The 16581-nt window shown below is 42.2% G+C and overlaps 1 protein-coding gene across 2 annotated transcripts in view; it reads left to right on the forward strand.

Moving 5' to 3' along the window:
- LOC137412966 (RNA-binding protein FUS) overlaps nucleotides 1–16581 on the forward strand; it is a 138285-nt gene that overhangs the window by 111203 nt on the left and 10501 nt on the right. For both annotated transcript variants that reach the window (XM_078771579.1, XM_078771580.1), the window contains exons 9-12: nucleotides 10280–10386; nucleotides 13357–13486; nucleotides 15097–15177; nucleotides 15392–15512. In XM_078771579.1, the coding sequence (XP_078627705.1) occupies nucleotides 10280–10386; nucleotides 13357–13486; nucleotides 15097–15177; nucleotides 15392–15512 (439 nt within the window). The remainder of the gene's footprint in view (nucleotides 1–10279; nucleotides 10387–13356; nucleotides 13487–15096; nucleotides 15178–15391; nucleotides 15513–16581) is intronic.

The raw sequence follows: 16581 nt of genomic DNA on the forward strand, positions 1-16581 counted from the left end.
TAAGTATTCAGACCCTTTGCTATGACACTTGAAATTTAGCTCGGGTGCCTCCCATTTCTCTTGATCATCTTTGAGATGTTTCTACACCTTGATTGGAGTCCACCTGTGGTAAATTCAATTGATTGGACATGATTTGGAAAGGCACACACCTGTGATGTGATGTATGGGGTGATGTGAACGCTGGTCAAAGTATTATGGGTACAATCTATGGAGGCCAAACTAAAGGCATGTGTACTGAAACAGGTGCAACATCAGTTGTATGTGAGGAAGAAAAATCAAAACGGTTAAAATTCGTAGATTCTTGCACAATGTGATGATCTGCATGTCTTTCACATAATTGTTTGTTTAAATGATACAGCGATTAAAAATTGGCTTTTTTTTTTTTTTTTTTTTTTTTTTTTTTGTATACAAGATCGAGGCTCGTGAAAGAGCGAACATTAATCATACAGAAAGACAAACAGACACATAAAACAAATAACATCGGGAGCGGTAGACAAGATGGGGAGAGAGGGGGAAGGACACAAACACAACATTTGAGAGCAGGGACCGAGAGACATGGAGACATCGAGAGATCTGTGGGAGGGAGAGGGCTTTGGGGGGGAGGCATGTGAAGGGGGGGAGGCATGTGAAGGGGGGGGGGGGGGGTGGGAGAGGTATAAACATATGGACACTGCCAGGATTTCCAGGAAATAAGTTGGAATTTCAAACAAGGTGGATCTGGGGTGAATTAGTGGGGGTAGAAAAGATCAAGGTTATGGATGGGGGAAGATAAGAGATGGTGGTGAATATGGCTTTGAATGGTGATTGATTTTGAACATTCTCAAGTGTATTTAGATGTGTGCGTCCCTTTGGTGTGTGCGGCCTCATGTTATATTAGACCTTTAATTTGTGTCTGGGTCTCTTTCGTGTCTGTTTTAAGCAGATCTACTTTATTAAAGCACCCCTGTGTTTGAAAGGGGATGCCAAGACAAATGCTTTCGTGAGGCTCTGCATTGTTAAATGCTCCAACTTTTTTTTCTTCTTTTTTTCGGTATACAAGATTGAGGCTCATGTAAGAGCTAACTAACATTGATCAATAAAAAAAGACAAACTGACACATAAAACATGATAAAGGGAGCGGGAGACAAGATGGAGAGCAGGGACATCGGGAGATCTGTGGGAGGGAGAGGGCGTGGGGGGGGGGGGGGGGGGGGGTTTGGGAGAGGTAAAAAAAAAACACATGGAAACTGCGAGGACGACCAGGAAAGAAGTCGATATTTCAATAAAAGTGGATCTGGGGTGAATTAACGGGGGTAGAGAAGATCAAGGTTTTGAATGGGGGAAGATGGTGGTAAAGCTGTTTTAAAGACCTGGAGGGGGAGTGGGATTGAAGAGAGTGGGTGAGTTTGTTCCAGAGGTGGAAGAAAAGAGGAATGAAAGAGTGAAGGTGATTAGAGAGTCCTGATTTTGGCTGTTTAACCAGAAGAGGGTTGCTGGCAGATCTTGTGCGTCCTGTAGGAATATTTGGGGGACAGAGCACAGTGAGAGCTGGGGGAGCAAGGCCGGAGAGGAGTGGGTAGAAGACAGAAAGACCGCCTACCTGCCTGTGGTGAGAGAGAGAAAGGCCCTCGGAGTTAGCTTCATCATGGGAGATTCCAAAATGAAGTGAGAGTTGTTGAACTGAGTTGTTGTGAGGAAATACCCAGTGAGTTGTTGTGCAATGAAGTAAGAGGAGAAATATCCAGATGACAGCCAGGTGTGGTGTCTCAGGGCAAGAATTTGCTGCATGATATTCCTTGCCCTCACACTGAAAATGTGACAACTATTAATCGAGCAGAGATTGTTTCGATCCTCCTCCCCGCCACCATGCTGTCACCTGTGATTTTCATCTCTTTGGACCACTCAAAGAACATCTGAGTGGCATTAACTGATGAAGATGTCAAAGGATGTCCTGAAATGGCAGCATACCAATCCCGTAGTTTTTCTCGGCAAATGGCATCAAGGTCTGACAAATTAAGCGATGGAGGAAATTTATCTGCATTAACATTCCTGTACATTTTGATTTTGTTTTTTAGTTATCAAGTTGACCTCAACCTTGAACCATTTTTGTGTTGTACATGGTAGGAGAGGAATGCTGAGGGATGTGGAATGTTTTGTACAAGTGCTCCCTCTTATGTGAACTTTAATTGACACTCGTATAAAACAGTGGGTTGACATCAAACATGAGCAGAGGCAGATATTGACGCATTTGCAGGAAATTTTATTTTTTAGTTTTGTCTCATTTCACCATTGTAATTGAAATATAAACTTATGTCTAATTTAACCACAACATTTAAATATCTAGGTTAACCACAGTATTTTAATGTGTAATTTATCCATAACATTTTAATGTGTAATTTAACCATAACATTTTAATGTGTAATTTATCCATAACATTTTAATGTGTAATTTATCCATAACATTTTAATGTGTAATTTATCCATCACATTTTAATGTGTAATTTATCCATAACATTTTAATGTGTAATTCAACCATAACATTTTAAATTTAACCATAACATTTTAATGTGTAATTTAACCATAACATTTTAATGTGTAATTTAACCATAACATTTTAGTGTGTAATTTCACCATAGCAATTTAATATCTAATTTATCCATAACATTTTAATGTCCAATTTAAACATAACATTTTAATGTGTAATTTAACCATAACATTTTAATGTGTAAATTATCCATAACATTTTAATGTGTAATTTAACCATGACATTTTAATGTGTAATTTAACCATGACATTTTAATGTGTAATTTAACCATAACATTTTAACGTGTAATTTAACCATAACATTTTAATGTGTAATTTAACCATAACATTTTAATGTGTAATTTAACCATAACATTTTAATGTGTAATTTATCCGTAACATTTTAAATTTAACCATAACATTTTAAATTTCACCATAACAATTTAATATCTAATTTATCCATAACATTTTAATGTCCAATTTAACCATAACAATTTAATGTGTAATTTAACCAACATTTTAATGTGTAATTTAACCATAACATTTAAATGTGTAATTTAACCATAACATTTTAATGTGTAATTTAACCCTAACATTTTAATGTGTAATTTAACCATAACACTTTAATGTGTAATTTATCCATAACATTTTAAATTAACCATAACATTTTAAATTTAACCATAACAATTTAATATCTAATTTATCCATAACATTTTAATGTGTAATTTAACCATGACATTTTAAATTTAACCATAACATTTTAAATTTAACCATAACAATTTAATATATAATTTATCCATAACATTTTAATGTCCAATTTAAACATAACAATTTAATATCTAATTTATCCATAACATTTTAATGTGTAATTTAACCATAACAATTTAATGTGTAATTTATCCATAACATTTTAAATTAACCATAACATTTTAATGTGTAATTTATCCATAACATTTTAATGTGTAATTTAACCATAACATTTTAATGTGTAATTTAACCATAACATTTTAATGTGTAATTTAACCATAACATTTTAATGTGTAATTTAACCATAACATTTTAATGTGTAATTTATCCATAACATTTTAAATTAACCATAACATTTTAAATTTAACCATAACAATTTAATATCTAATTTATCCATAACATTTTAATGTGTAATTTAACCATGACATTTTAAATTTAACCATAACATTTTAAATTTAACCATAACAATTTAATATATAATTTATCCATAACATTTTAATGTCCAATTTAAACATAACAATTTAATATCTAATTTATCCATAACATTTTAATGTGTAATTTAACCATAACAATTTAATGTGTAATTTAACCATGACATTTTAATGTGTAATTTAACCGTGGCATTTTAATGTGTAATTTAACCATAACATTTTAATGTGTAATTTAACCATAACATTTTAATGTGTAATTTAACCATAACATTTTAAATTTAACCATAACATTTTAAATTTAACCATAACAATTTAATGTCCAATTTAAACATAACATTTTAATGTGTAATTTAACCATAACATTTTAATGTGTAATTTCACCATAACATTTTAACGTGTAATTTATCCATAACATTTTAATGTGTAATTTATTCATAACATTTTAATGTGTAATTTAACCATAACATTTTAATGTGTAATTTATCCATAACATTTTAATGTGTAATTTATCCATAACATTTTAATGTGTAATTTATCCGTAACATTTTAATGTGTAATTTAACCATAACATTTTAATGTGTAATTTAACCATAACATTTTAAATTTAACCATGACATTTTACCTTTAACCATAACATTTTCAATTTAACCATAACATTTTAATGTGTAATTTATCCATAACATTTTAATGTGCAATTTATCCGTAACATTTTAATGTGTAATTTAACCATAACATTTTAATGTGTAATTTAACCATAACATTTTAAATTTAACCATGACATTTTACCTTTAACCATAACATTTTCAATTTAACCATAACATTTTAATGTGCAATTTATCCATACCATTTTAATGTGTAATTTAACCATAACATTTTAATGTGTAATTTAACCATAACATTTTAAATTTAACCATGACATTTTACCTTTAACCATAACGTTTTCAATTTAACCATAACAATTTAATATCTAATTTATCCATAACATTTTAATGTCTAATTTAAACGTAACAATTTAATGTGTAATTTAACCATTACATTTTAATGTGTAATTTAACCATAACATTTTAATGTGTAATTTAACCATAACATTTTAATGTGTAATTTAACCATAACATTTTAATGTGTAATTTAACCATAACATTTTAATGTGTAATTTATCCGTAACATTTTAATGTGTAATTTAACCATAACATTTTAATGTGTAATTTAACCATAACATTTTAAATTTAACCACAACATTTTAAATTTAATTTATCCATAACATTATGAATCCAATTTTAATATCTAAATTGATATAACATTTTAAGATCCAATGTCAACATAACATTTTATGCCTTCGCCAACGAAGTTGTGCAGTTATTCAGGTTGTCTATCTGTCCATCCGTGATAGATTTGCGTGTCCGCGTTAACTTAAGAACAGCTGAAGGGATCAAAATCAGACTTGGTAAAAGTATGTATAATGATGCAAAGATGAACTGATTAGATTATGGGGTCAATAGTTCAGAGGTCCTGTTAGGTAAAAAAAATTCTGATACCACTCTAACCTGTGAACCAGTGACGGCATTTTGACCAAACTTGGTCCAAGTATATATTGCTACGGCCCCGGGGTTCGAGTTCACCACGTGGAGGCTTCTCCTCGGGATATGCTCAACCCCCGGTCCTGAGGTCTCCGGTCGCGGATAGCTCCGTTGTCCAGACCACAAACGCCAACCAGTCTACCAGACCTCTCCCCGGATCCTCCGTCTAAGTACCCCTCCTTCTAAGTACCGTCATCTGCCAGCCGTTTACCTGAAGATGAGGTGGTTGACCTGACTGGGGATCGCCCCTCTGCTGATATATTTAATCAAGGGGGCCACCAAGCAGAATGGCCATACACGCATCGGCTATGTGATGGAGCCAATCAGTTGGGGAATAACGTCCCAGCTAACACGAGTGTGGATTTTGCTGTCTCAATGAAAGATAAGACACCACAGACAGATTGGAAGAACAATTCAATGGGATTTATTTACAAGGGGACGAGGAAGGGTCATGGGGGAGCGTTTACACAGGTAATTAATTATATATAGTGACGGGCAAACAAAACATGCAGGGGAGTATTTATGAGGGGATAGCAACGTACAAGCAATAAGACAAAGTGCAGTTCTTAACCCGGTTTAAAGATCCCCTTCACAATTCTACCTACATTAAACAAGACAATGGTGCCACTCAGACACACATCCAAAGAACTTTAGAAAAGCAAAGAAAGAAAGAAAGAAAAGATGAGGCTTGGTTCATTCCACTCCTCACCCAAAGCGGACAGACGCGTCCTCCTTGTCCCTTCGCGAGGGGAAAGGTATGAGGGAATAACAAAATCACTGGTGATTATGGGGGGGGGGGGGGGGGGGGAATTCTGACTGGAATACGGTCTCTTCAGCAACTCTGGGACCACCGGTCGTCTCTGGCAGACTGCCCTGGCCCCTCGCCTTGCTCCCCTTTGGGGATCACTCACATCATTGTTTCTTCACCAAATGAAGGACCATAGGACCAGAGAACAAAGAAGAAGTTCAAATGAAACCCAAAGTAATAATAAAGGAGGTTTGTAGCACATAGAAAAGGCCTTCTTTCCCTCCACAGCACCTGTTCCCTTGAACCAATTAGACCATGGAAGGGCTATCTAAACATTTAATAAGAAATAACTGTCTCGGGACACTGTATGATGATTGCACTTGCCGGGGGGTGTGCGCTGGTTCACAAAACCATCACACTATTACGATTCAAAGACGAACTGATTAGATTTTGACATCAAGGTCAAAGGTCAGAGTCTGGAATAGCTTTTCTTTGCCCCAATAACTTAAAAACTGCTGAAGGGAACCAAGTCAAACTTGGTGCAAGTCTGTATAATCATGTAAAGATAAATTGATTAGATTATGGGGTCAATAGGTCAAAGGTCATAGGTCCCACGAGGTAAAAAATACTGTTACTGAGCTAACTTGTGAACCAGTGATGGGATTTTGACCAAACTTGGTCGAAGTATATATTATGATGCAAATATGAACTGATTAGATTTTGGTGTCAAAGGTCAGAGGCCATGTCAGGTAAAAATGTGATACTTGAGAACAACGGAATGCATTTAAATCAAACTTGGTACAAGTATTTATAATGATGTACGAATGTAGGAGGAGGCATGTCCATCGACATTGCGGCATCGAAGTGTGCCGTTATAATTATACGATGGCCAGTCAATAAGCCTGGTGTTGGCTTAGCGGTTAGGGTGCCGGCTTGGGATCCTAGGATCCTGGGTTCGAATCCCGGTCGATCGCTGAATTAACACCAAGGGGGTCGACTCAGCCTATCATCCTTCCGAGGTCGGCAAATTTGAGTACAAGCTTGCTGGGATGAATGATCACGGTGTGTACCCCGATTTAGAATAGGTACACCGTATCCCTGCGCATCGTAAGAGGCGACTAAGGGTTGGCTTCAGGAAGGGCATCCGGCCATAAAAAACATTGCCTCAAACAGGGAACCATGATTGTCATGGAGCCCGCAAGGCTAACCCCCGCTTTAGCGGGGAAAATGGCCTTAAAACGATCATTCATTCATTCATTCAGTCAATAAGTAACCTTAAAATGGCGATATAAATTCGAGAATGTAATGTGTGTAGTTGTGGACGACAGATGTTATATCTATGGGTAAGAGTCATGTTTTGCCTGTTTATATCTGGCAATATTCTGTATGACGTTGGTAGAGCAGTTCCAAGATGGCGGCTCCCTTAGAAGCATGCACCAGGGAGTAGCAACACGCTGTCATCCATTTCTTGGGAAGTGAGGTTGTGAATCCCAGTGAAATCCATCACAGAATGAAGGTGCAATATGGTGATGCATGTTTATCGCTGCTGCAGGTGTATGACTGGGGCAGGAAGTTTAAAAGTGGAGTGTCCAGTGTGGCAGACGCTGCTCGCTCGGGCCGCCCTCACACAGCCGACACACCAGAAATGGTTGCAGGAGTTGAGCGCGTGCTAAGGGAAAACCATCGCATTACGCTGTATGAAGTGGTCTCCGAATTGAACATTAGCCGTGGTTCAGCACACCATATCATTCACAACGTGCTGGGGTTCCGCAAAGTGTCTGCAAGGTGGGTGCCGAGACAACTCACACCCGAACTGAAAGGTCGGTGAGTGGACGCATGTGAAGAACTTCTGCGACGTTACGAAACAGAAGGCGACGCTTTCTTACAGCGCGTCGTTACTGGGGATGAAAGCTGGGTCCACTAACTTCAGCCAGAAAAGCAAAGGGTGGCGCCATTCAACTTCACCGAAGCCCAAAAAATTCTGCACACAGCCGTCCGCAGGAAAAGTTATGCTGACGCTCTTCTGGGATAGCTGAGGCCCACTTGCAGAGCATTACATGCCCAGAGGGACCACAGTCACCAGTGCATCATACTGCGACCTCCTTAAAAATCATCTCAAACCAACAAACATATCAAAACGTTGTGGACTACTCACTACTGGTGTTTTGCTGCAGCATGACAATGCTCGGCCCCATACTGCCTGCGCTACAACTGCAACAATCGAGGACCTGCATTTTGAGAGTCTTCCTCATCCACCCTACTCGCCAGACCTCGCCCCTTCGGATTACCACATCTTTGGGTCACTTAAAGAGGCGCTTGGTGGAACCACTTTCCGATCTGACAAAGAGGTCCAAGAGGCGGTGCACGAATGGCTATACAAGCAGCCAAAAGATTATTTTTTTCCTAGAGGAATCCAGGCCTTAGTAAAGCGCTGGAAAAAATGCATTGAGCGCAATGGAGATCAAGTTGAAAAATAATAATAATAATAATAATTCATTTATTTTGTATAGCGCTTTTCCAGAAGCCCAAAGGCGCTTTGACAGAGTGGAAAACATAATGCATAACAATACATGAAAACAACAATTGCAAAAAGACAAGAATCAAGAAAACAAACAGCAGCGATATACGGCATATATATAAGACAAGAATCAAAAAGACAAGACAAGAATCAATAGGGAAATATTTAAAGCAAAAGGAGGGAGAAGGAGAAGAGATAGTCAGGGGTTAAATGCTGTGGGTTGAATGTTGAATGCAGCGTTGAACAGGTGGGTCTTTAGTGATGTTTTGAATGTGGTGAGTGAGGAGGAGTCTCTGATGGTGTGAGGTAGTGAGTTCCAGAGGGTGGGAGCAGCGATGGAGAAGGCCCTGTCCCCCCAGGATCTGAATTTGGTCCGGATGGAGGGGGTCAGGAGGTTGGTACCAGCAGAGCGGAGGTTGCGGGTGGGAGTGTGTCTGGAGAGGAGGTCAGCCAGGTAGGATGGGGCCAGGTTATGGAGGGCTTTGTATGTCAAGAGGAGGATTTTGTACTGGATTCTCTGGGGGATGGGGAGCCAGTGAAGCTTGTAAAGGACGGGGGTGATGTGGTCACGGGTCCGGGAATGAGTGAGTAGACGGGCAGCGGAGTTCTGAATGTATTGGAGTTTATTGGTGATTTTTGAGGGTGAACCATAGAGGAGGCTATTGCAGTAGTCCAGACGGGAGGTGATGAAGGCGTGGATGAGGGTTTCTGCAGCCGTGGAGGAGAGGGATGAGCGGAGACGGGCAATGTTTTTCAGGTGAAAGAAGGCTGACTTTGTGATCTGTTTAGTGTATTTGTCGAAGGAAAGGGTTTGGTCAAAGATGACGCCAAGATTCTGGATGTGAGGGGAGGTGGATACTGGGATACCGTCGATGTTGAGGGCAAAGTTATGGGTGGATTTTGTGAGCGTTTTTGGGCCAATGATGATTATTTCAGATTTATCACAGTTAAGCTTGAGGAAGTTGATTTGAAGCCAGGATTTTATTTCAGTGATGCAGTTTGTCAGGATAGAGTGGGTGTCGGTGGAGACGGACTTGGTGGAGATGAAAAGCTGGATGTCATCGGCGAAGCAGTGGAATTGGAGACCATGACGGCGGATTAAGTGACCGAGCGGGGACAGGTAAAGGATGAAGAGGAGGGGGCCAATAACTGAACCTTGGGGGACACCTTGGGGGAGGGGAGCAGTGGGGGATTTGCAGTTATTGATGGAGATGAACTGGCATCTGTCAGAGAGGTATGATTTAATCCAAGAGAGGGCAGTGCCGGTGACGTTAAAGGTGGATTCAAGTCGGGTGAGGAGGATAGTGTGATCGATGGTGTCAAAGGCAGCGCTGAGGTCGAGGAGGACGAGAATGTTGAGGTTGCCAGCGTCAGAGGAGAGGAGAAGGTCGTTGGTGATTTTGAGGAGAGCAGTTTCAGTACTGTGGTTGGAGCGGAATCCGGATTGGAATGTTTCATACAAGTTATTGGCAGAGAGATGATGTTTGAGTTGAGTGGCTACAGCGCGTTCCAAAACTTTTGACAGAAAGGGTAGGTTGGAGATGGGTCTGAAGTTGTTTAGGGTGTCAGGGTTTAGACCAGGTTTAGACCAGGGTTTAGACCAATAACAAAGTTGTTACACGCATACATGCAATAAACAAGTTGTGAAAAATATTTTGAGGTTTCTTATTGACTGGCCCTCGTATATACCGAGGGTTATAAATTTATAGTGTTATAAATTTACTTTGACATAATATGCTAAATCTTTGCTTTTCCAGATGACGTAGATAACTCCGACAACAACACGATTTTTGTGGAGGGTTTAGGAGAAGACGCGTCTGTGGACGACATTGCAACTTACTTCAAACAGATTGGAATCATTAAGGTTTGTCTGTTGTATTGTCTTCCCTTCACTTTTGTGCTTTTTAACCCACCCCCACCCCCACCCCCACCCCCACGCACACCTTATAAATCATCCTCGGTGATAAGGGTCATAATAATCCCTCACAAATACTGTCCCTTCATTTTGCCCTCCTCAACACTCAACCCCAGTGCTGCCTGGGTGAGCTTTACGACAGTTGGTACTCTTTAAACCTGTACGTTGGTAGATAACCCGTTCACATCAAAATATTCTTTCTAAACCCATATATTGTACTTTCGGACAGGAAGTTTCGGACAGGAACTTACCATGTGTGTGCAATTAAATATTTTTCTTGCCCCTACCCCCCACTATGCCCTCCCCCTCCCCACTACCCCTCCCTTACACCTCCCCGTGTATTATAACCTCCATGAACCGTAATGAGAAAACACAGCAGAGAAGTTATAGAGTGTGAGCTTATACATTTCAATCAAAGCACATTTGCTAAATTTAAAATCAAAGCTCTATCACAACTTACTGTCAGTTACCACACCTTTCTTCAAATTTAAAGACTCGGCTTCGCAAAACCAGCGTTGATGAGTTCCTGAGTGCTGTTTGCCAATTTCCTCGTGGCACTTGATTAGCTGGCAGACGTGGACGGGCTTCAAAATGGTGGTCTTTGTGTCGACGGCTACCTTTTAATTTCCTTCCCCAGTCACACCTCCCAACAGAGGCATACCCAGAAAGGAAGAGCCTCTTAATTTTGTCTGAGCGTTCCTTGTTCACGGATGGATATAATGGCAGGAGCCCACCTGCAGCGGCAAACATGGGGGAAATGCTGCCTCTCGGCTTGCCGAGTAGATCTTTTCCTTTGCACACTTTGAAGACGTCGAAGGTGGCGAGAAGCTTCTACGTTTGGCATAGTTTCGAGACTTTTCTGGTCTTCTTGGCGGACGGGATTAATTTTACTCCGATTTTGACACTTTATTTTATGTCGCTGTTGGGCACTAAGCACATGTATAGTTTTATTTTAGCAGATTAGCATCAACTTGGTAGAATTGAGTGTGGCGGGACTTGAGTATGAAAAGCATTTGCGGTGTTTACTTTGAAATGTTACTTTTATTGCTTTGCCTTGAATGCTTTGAGGATGGGGAGGTAGGAGCTAGTGACGAGGGAGAGACAGACACAGAGACGGACACGGAGACGGACACGGAGACGGACACGGAGACGGACACGGAGACTGACACGGAGACGGACACGGAGACGGAGACGGAGACGGACACGGAGACGGACACGGACACGGACACGGACACGGACACAGACACACGCACGTCATTTATTCCAAAAGTATAAAAGGAAAACAAGTAATACAATAGCAGTCAATAAAAATAATTAAATCGAGGAACAGAAAGACACGAGATATTAATTAAAGCAGCAAAAATAGATCGTCTCCCTCCACCTTACACAGGACTTCAGCTTTGCACCATTTCTGAACAAAGCGATTACCCCGAGAAATCTCTCTGTGAAAGTGAAATTCAGTTTTAAGACGGGCAAACACATTAGCCTTTAACGGCTATCAAAACACTGCATTCTTGTGAACACTGCATTCTTGTGAACACTGCATTCTTGTGAACACTGCATTCTTGTGAACACTGCATTCTTGTGAACACTGCATTCTTGTGAACACTGCATTCTTGTGAACACTGCATTCTTGTGAACACTGCATTTCAATCCTGACAAATCTCACTCTCACTATGTCTCGCCGAAAAGACCATCTGGAAAACCCTCCCATCTACTTTCTCAACAATCTTCTTGAAGAAGTTCTGTCGCTCAAGCTTTTGGGTCTCACTGTCTGCCATGATCTTTCCTGGGAAAACCACATTTCCAAGCTGGCCTCCAAAGCCAGTCGCCGACTGGGCATCCTCCATCGTGCGAAGTCCTTCCTTGACACACCTGAGCTCCTCACCACATACAAGGCTTTCATCCGAAGCTCAATGGAATACTGCTCTCCCCTCTGGGCTGGTGCTCCTGCCTCACACCTAGCTCGGCTTCACGCTGTAGAAACCAAAGCTTTCAGAATCATTGGAATCTCTTGTGATGAACCTGAGTCTGTGGTCTGTCTGTCCTCTACTACCTCCTTTCTGGTCTTGTGCCCTCTGCTCTTTATGTGCTTTGTCCCTACCCCTCCCCAGGTGCACCATCAACACCCTCCTGTTGAAACTACCAAAATCCAGGATCACTGCTCACCTCCACTCATTCGTTTATTTTTCTTCCCACTTGTGGAACCAACTTCCACATTCTCATCAATCTCGTTCTTCTCTCCAGGTCTTCATGGCAGCTGTTCACCACCACCTGAAGTCATTCCCAATCCATGATCCTGCCATGATCTTTTCTACCCTCGTTGACCCCCTGCTCCACACCAATCCCTTCTTCCAAGTTTCCAGTTTTTCCTTTCAGAGAGTTTCCTTCTGTATTCATGTTGTCCACCACATGCATCCTTTCTTGCCCCCCATTGCTACCCACACCCATTGTTTGTCGAAGTTTACCTCTGTTCTATCCTTCACTCCTCTGCCACTCTTTCTTCTGTTCCTTTTGTTCTGTTGCATCCTGATCCGTTCAGTGTTCCACCTCTTGCATGAGCCTTGACTGTGTACAAATCAAAAACCCAGGCTGCTTGTATCCTGGCAATTTGGTACTGAGCATGGTGGAGTGGTCATCACATCATCGATGTTCGTAGCCCAAAGCGGTGAGGCGTGCTTTCTTTTCCTCACCAATGCCATGTGGTTCACGCAAAGTGGTGGGAGGAAAAGCTTTTAACCACAGGCTGAGGCCTATGATGATGTAAACATTTTTTCATTTTGATAATTTCCTGTCATAATCTGGAGTACACCTCCCACTGAGTTATAAAACACCTGGTTATGAGACCCATTACCCTATCTGCTCTGATGTACAATTAATAGAAACCTGAAGCTTGTTCTTTATCTCTCTTTTTGTCAGACTCAGAAACGTACCGGAAGACCAATGGTGAATTTGTACACCGACAGAGGCTCTGGGAAATCGAAGGGTGAAGCCACTGTCTCGTTTGATGACCCACCTTCTGCACGTGCCGCCATTGACTGGTTTAATGGTATGCACCCTGCCTCCCCCTTCCATCCTCCCCCTTCCATCCTCCCCCCACTAACTTCAGTTCTTACATAAAGTGTAACCATCGCGACATTTTCAAATCACTCACACGCCTCCCGCACTTCACCAGTTCGATAAAATCATGTTGAGGAGCAATTTGGAATGTGTTTTCAGACTTGTGGAACTTTCACCAATCATTGATTTCATCACTTTCGAATCTCTAACGCTGAAAACCACCCCCACTCCCAGCTCTACCCCTATCCCTACCCCTCCGCTCTCCCCACACACCAATTCCTCCTCTCCTGACTCATTTTCCTAACCACCACCTATCCTTTCTCCTCCCTCCTCCTCTCCCCCTCTCCTCCCACCTGTGTTTTCTGCTATTCTGCCCCTCCCCTCCCCCCTACTCCCACCCATGTTTTCTGCTATTCCTCCCCCTCCCCTCCCACCCATGTTTTCCGCTATTCCTCCCACCTATTCCCACCCGTGTTTTCCGCTATTCCTCCCTCCCCTCTCCCCTCTCCTTCCACCCGTGTTTTCTGATATTCCTCCTTCTCCTCTCCCTCCTCCTCCTCTCCCTCCCCCTCCCCTCCCACCCATGTTTTCCGCTATTCCTCCCACACCCTCTCCCACCTACTCTCACCTGTGTTTTCCGCTATTCCTCCCACCCCCTCTCCCACCTATTCCCACCCGTGTTTTCCGCTATTCCTCCCTCCCCTCTCCTTCCACCCGTGTTTTCTGATATTCCTCCTCCTCCTCTCCCTCCCCCCTCCTCTCCCTCCCCCTCCCCTCCCACCCATGTTTTCCGCTATTCCTCCCACCCCCTCTCCCACCTACTCCCACCCGTGTTTTCCGCTATTCCTCCCACCCCCTCTCCCACCTATTCCCACCCGTGTTTTCCGCTATTCCTCCCTCCCCTCTCCCCTCTCCTTCCACCCGTGTTTTCTGATATTCCTCCTCCTCCTCTCCCTCCCCCCTCCTCTCCCTCTCCTCCCACCCATGTTTTCCGATATTCCTCCCACCCCCTCTCCCACCTACTCCCACCTGTGTTTTCCGCTATTCCTCCCTCCTCTCTCCCCTCTCCTTGCACCCGTGTTTTCTTATATACCTCCTCCTCCTCTCCCCCCCCTCCCCCTCTCCCCCTCCCTTCTCCGCTCCCACCCATGTTTTCTGCTATTCCCACCTCCCCTCTCCCATCTCCTCCCACCCGTGTTTTCTGATATTCCTCCCCCTCCTTTCCCTCCCTCCTCCCCTCTCCCCTCCCACCCATGTTTTGCATTATTCCTCCCTCCCCCTCTCCCCCTCTCCCCCCTACTCCCACCCGTGTTTTCTGCTATTCCTCCCAATCCTCTTCCTCCCCCCTCCCCTCCCACCCATGTTTTCCGCTATTCCTCCCTCCCCCTCTCCCCCTACTCCCACCCGTGGTTTCTGCTATTCCTCCCCCTCCTCTCTCTCTCCCCCTCCCCTCCACCCATGTTTTCCGCTATTTCTCCCTCCCCTCTCCCCTCCCCTCTCCCCTCCCCTCCTACCCATGTTTTCCACGATTCCTCGCTCCCTCTCCCCCCTCACCCCCATCCTCCATGCTCTTCATCCGTTGTCGTTTATTGTTTCCAGGTAAACAATTGAATGGATACAAGATTAAAGTTTCCTTTGCAACTCAACGTCCTGACTTTGGAAGTACCTGGAAAGGAAGAGGTGAGATATTTTGGGGTGATTGTGGTTAACTGTAATAATAATTTGTTGAAAGTTTTCTATTCAGTGTTTTTGTTTGTGAGATTTCTTCCCTATTTTGGGAAGGGAGGGTGTTGTGGAAGTCTGTCATTGCAGATGGAGAGAAGGAAATGAATACATTAAGGGAGTATTTTAAAAGGAGAGAGATTTCTGAGGCTATGTTACATCCTGATTGCAGGTGGTCGGGGTGGAGGCTTTGGTGGACGTGGTGGTGGTGGTGGTGGCGGTGGCGGCGGTGGCGGCGGTGGTGGCGGTGGTGGCGGTGGTGGCAGAGAAGGAGACTGGCCGTGTCCAGATCCGTAAGCTAACATATGTGTATAATATCAGTATTCTGTACACAGCTCTTCCACGTGCCTCGATTCTGTATGCAAAAAAATATATAAATCCCAGTGTCTCGTGTTCTCTCCTGGGAGTAGATGAGAGATTGATCCATCTGGAATCACTTTCCAGCTTATTAGTCCCCTACTGGTTTCACCGGAGGGGACTATAGGTTTGCTCTCTGTCTGTCCATCTTACCTGTGGTTTGGAGGCTTTCTTCCATACCGTTTAACATATCGACCTGAAACCTGGTACATTGATTACTCCCGCGAGGGAGTAATGCATTCGATCGTGTGTGTGTGTGTGTGTGTGTGTGTGTGTGTGTGTGTGTGTGTGTGTGTGTGTGTGTGTGTGTGTGTGTGTGTGTGTGTGTGTGTGTGTGTGTGTGTGTGTGTGTGTGTGTGTGTGTGTGTGTGTGCGCGTTCGTGTGCGTTCGTGTGTTTGTGAACAAGAAATTTGGATGAAAGTTGGTGGGATGATTGCCCTTGGGATAAGGAAGAATTGATTAGTTTTTGGTGAAGCTCAGGATAATATTCTGGATCCAGGAATTTTTTGAAGGATTGTTTACCATTGGAAGATCGGGCTCATTTTTTTTTTAACATTATCTTCTATATAATCCATATTTAACATTGTGATATGAAAATAGTTTTCATATTTGTTGTAAATGTAGTTTAAACTCTTGGTTATGCGTTAGAGCGGTGTATTTTGTTACCAGCGTCGTCTTCAAGGTTCTTTTTTTTTCTTTCTAATAAAGACATATTCTGTCATTTTAAAACCACCAAAGTGTGTATTAGGTTTCCCCGTTTCATAAAATGTATCGTTTGATACGTATAATGCTTTAACTGTTTGTTTTTTGTTTTTTTACCTCAGAAGAGATATCAACATTTACCTCAGTAATGTCAATCGCGGTGTCAGTATTTGATGAACTTATAAAGACTTAGGTGACTTATAAGTGTGACCAGCATGTGCACGGGATTCTTCCCAGAAGAATGAGTGGTCGCATTAGCTTGCACGACTTAAAATGAGCGAGTTTTGTTTTCACGTTTGGGC

This window comes from Myxine glutinosa, chromosome 2 (genome assembly GCF_964187855.1).
Source record: "Myxine glutinosa chromosome 2, kmMyxGlut1.1, whole genome shotgun sequence".
NCBI lineage: Eukaryota > Metazoa > Chordata > Myxini > Myxiniformes > Myxinidae > Myxine > Myxine glutinosa.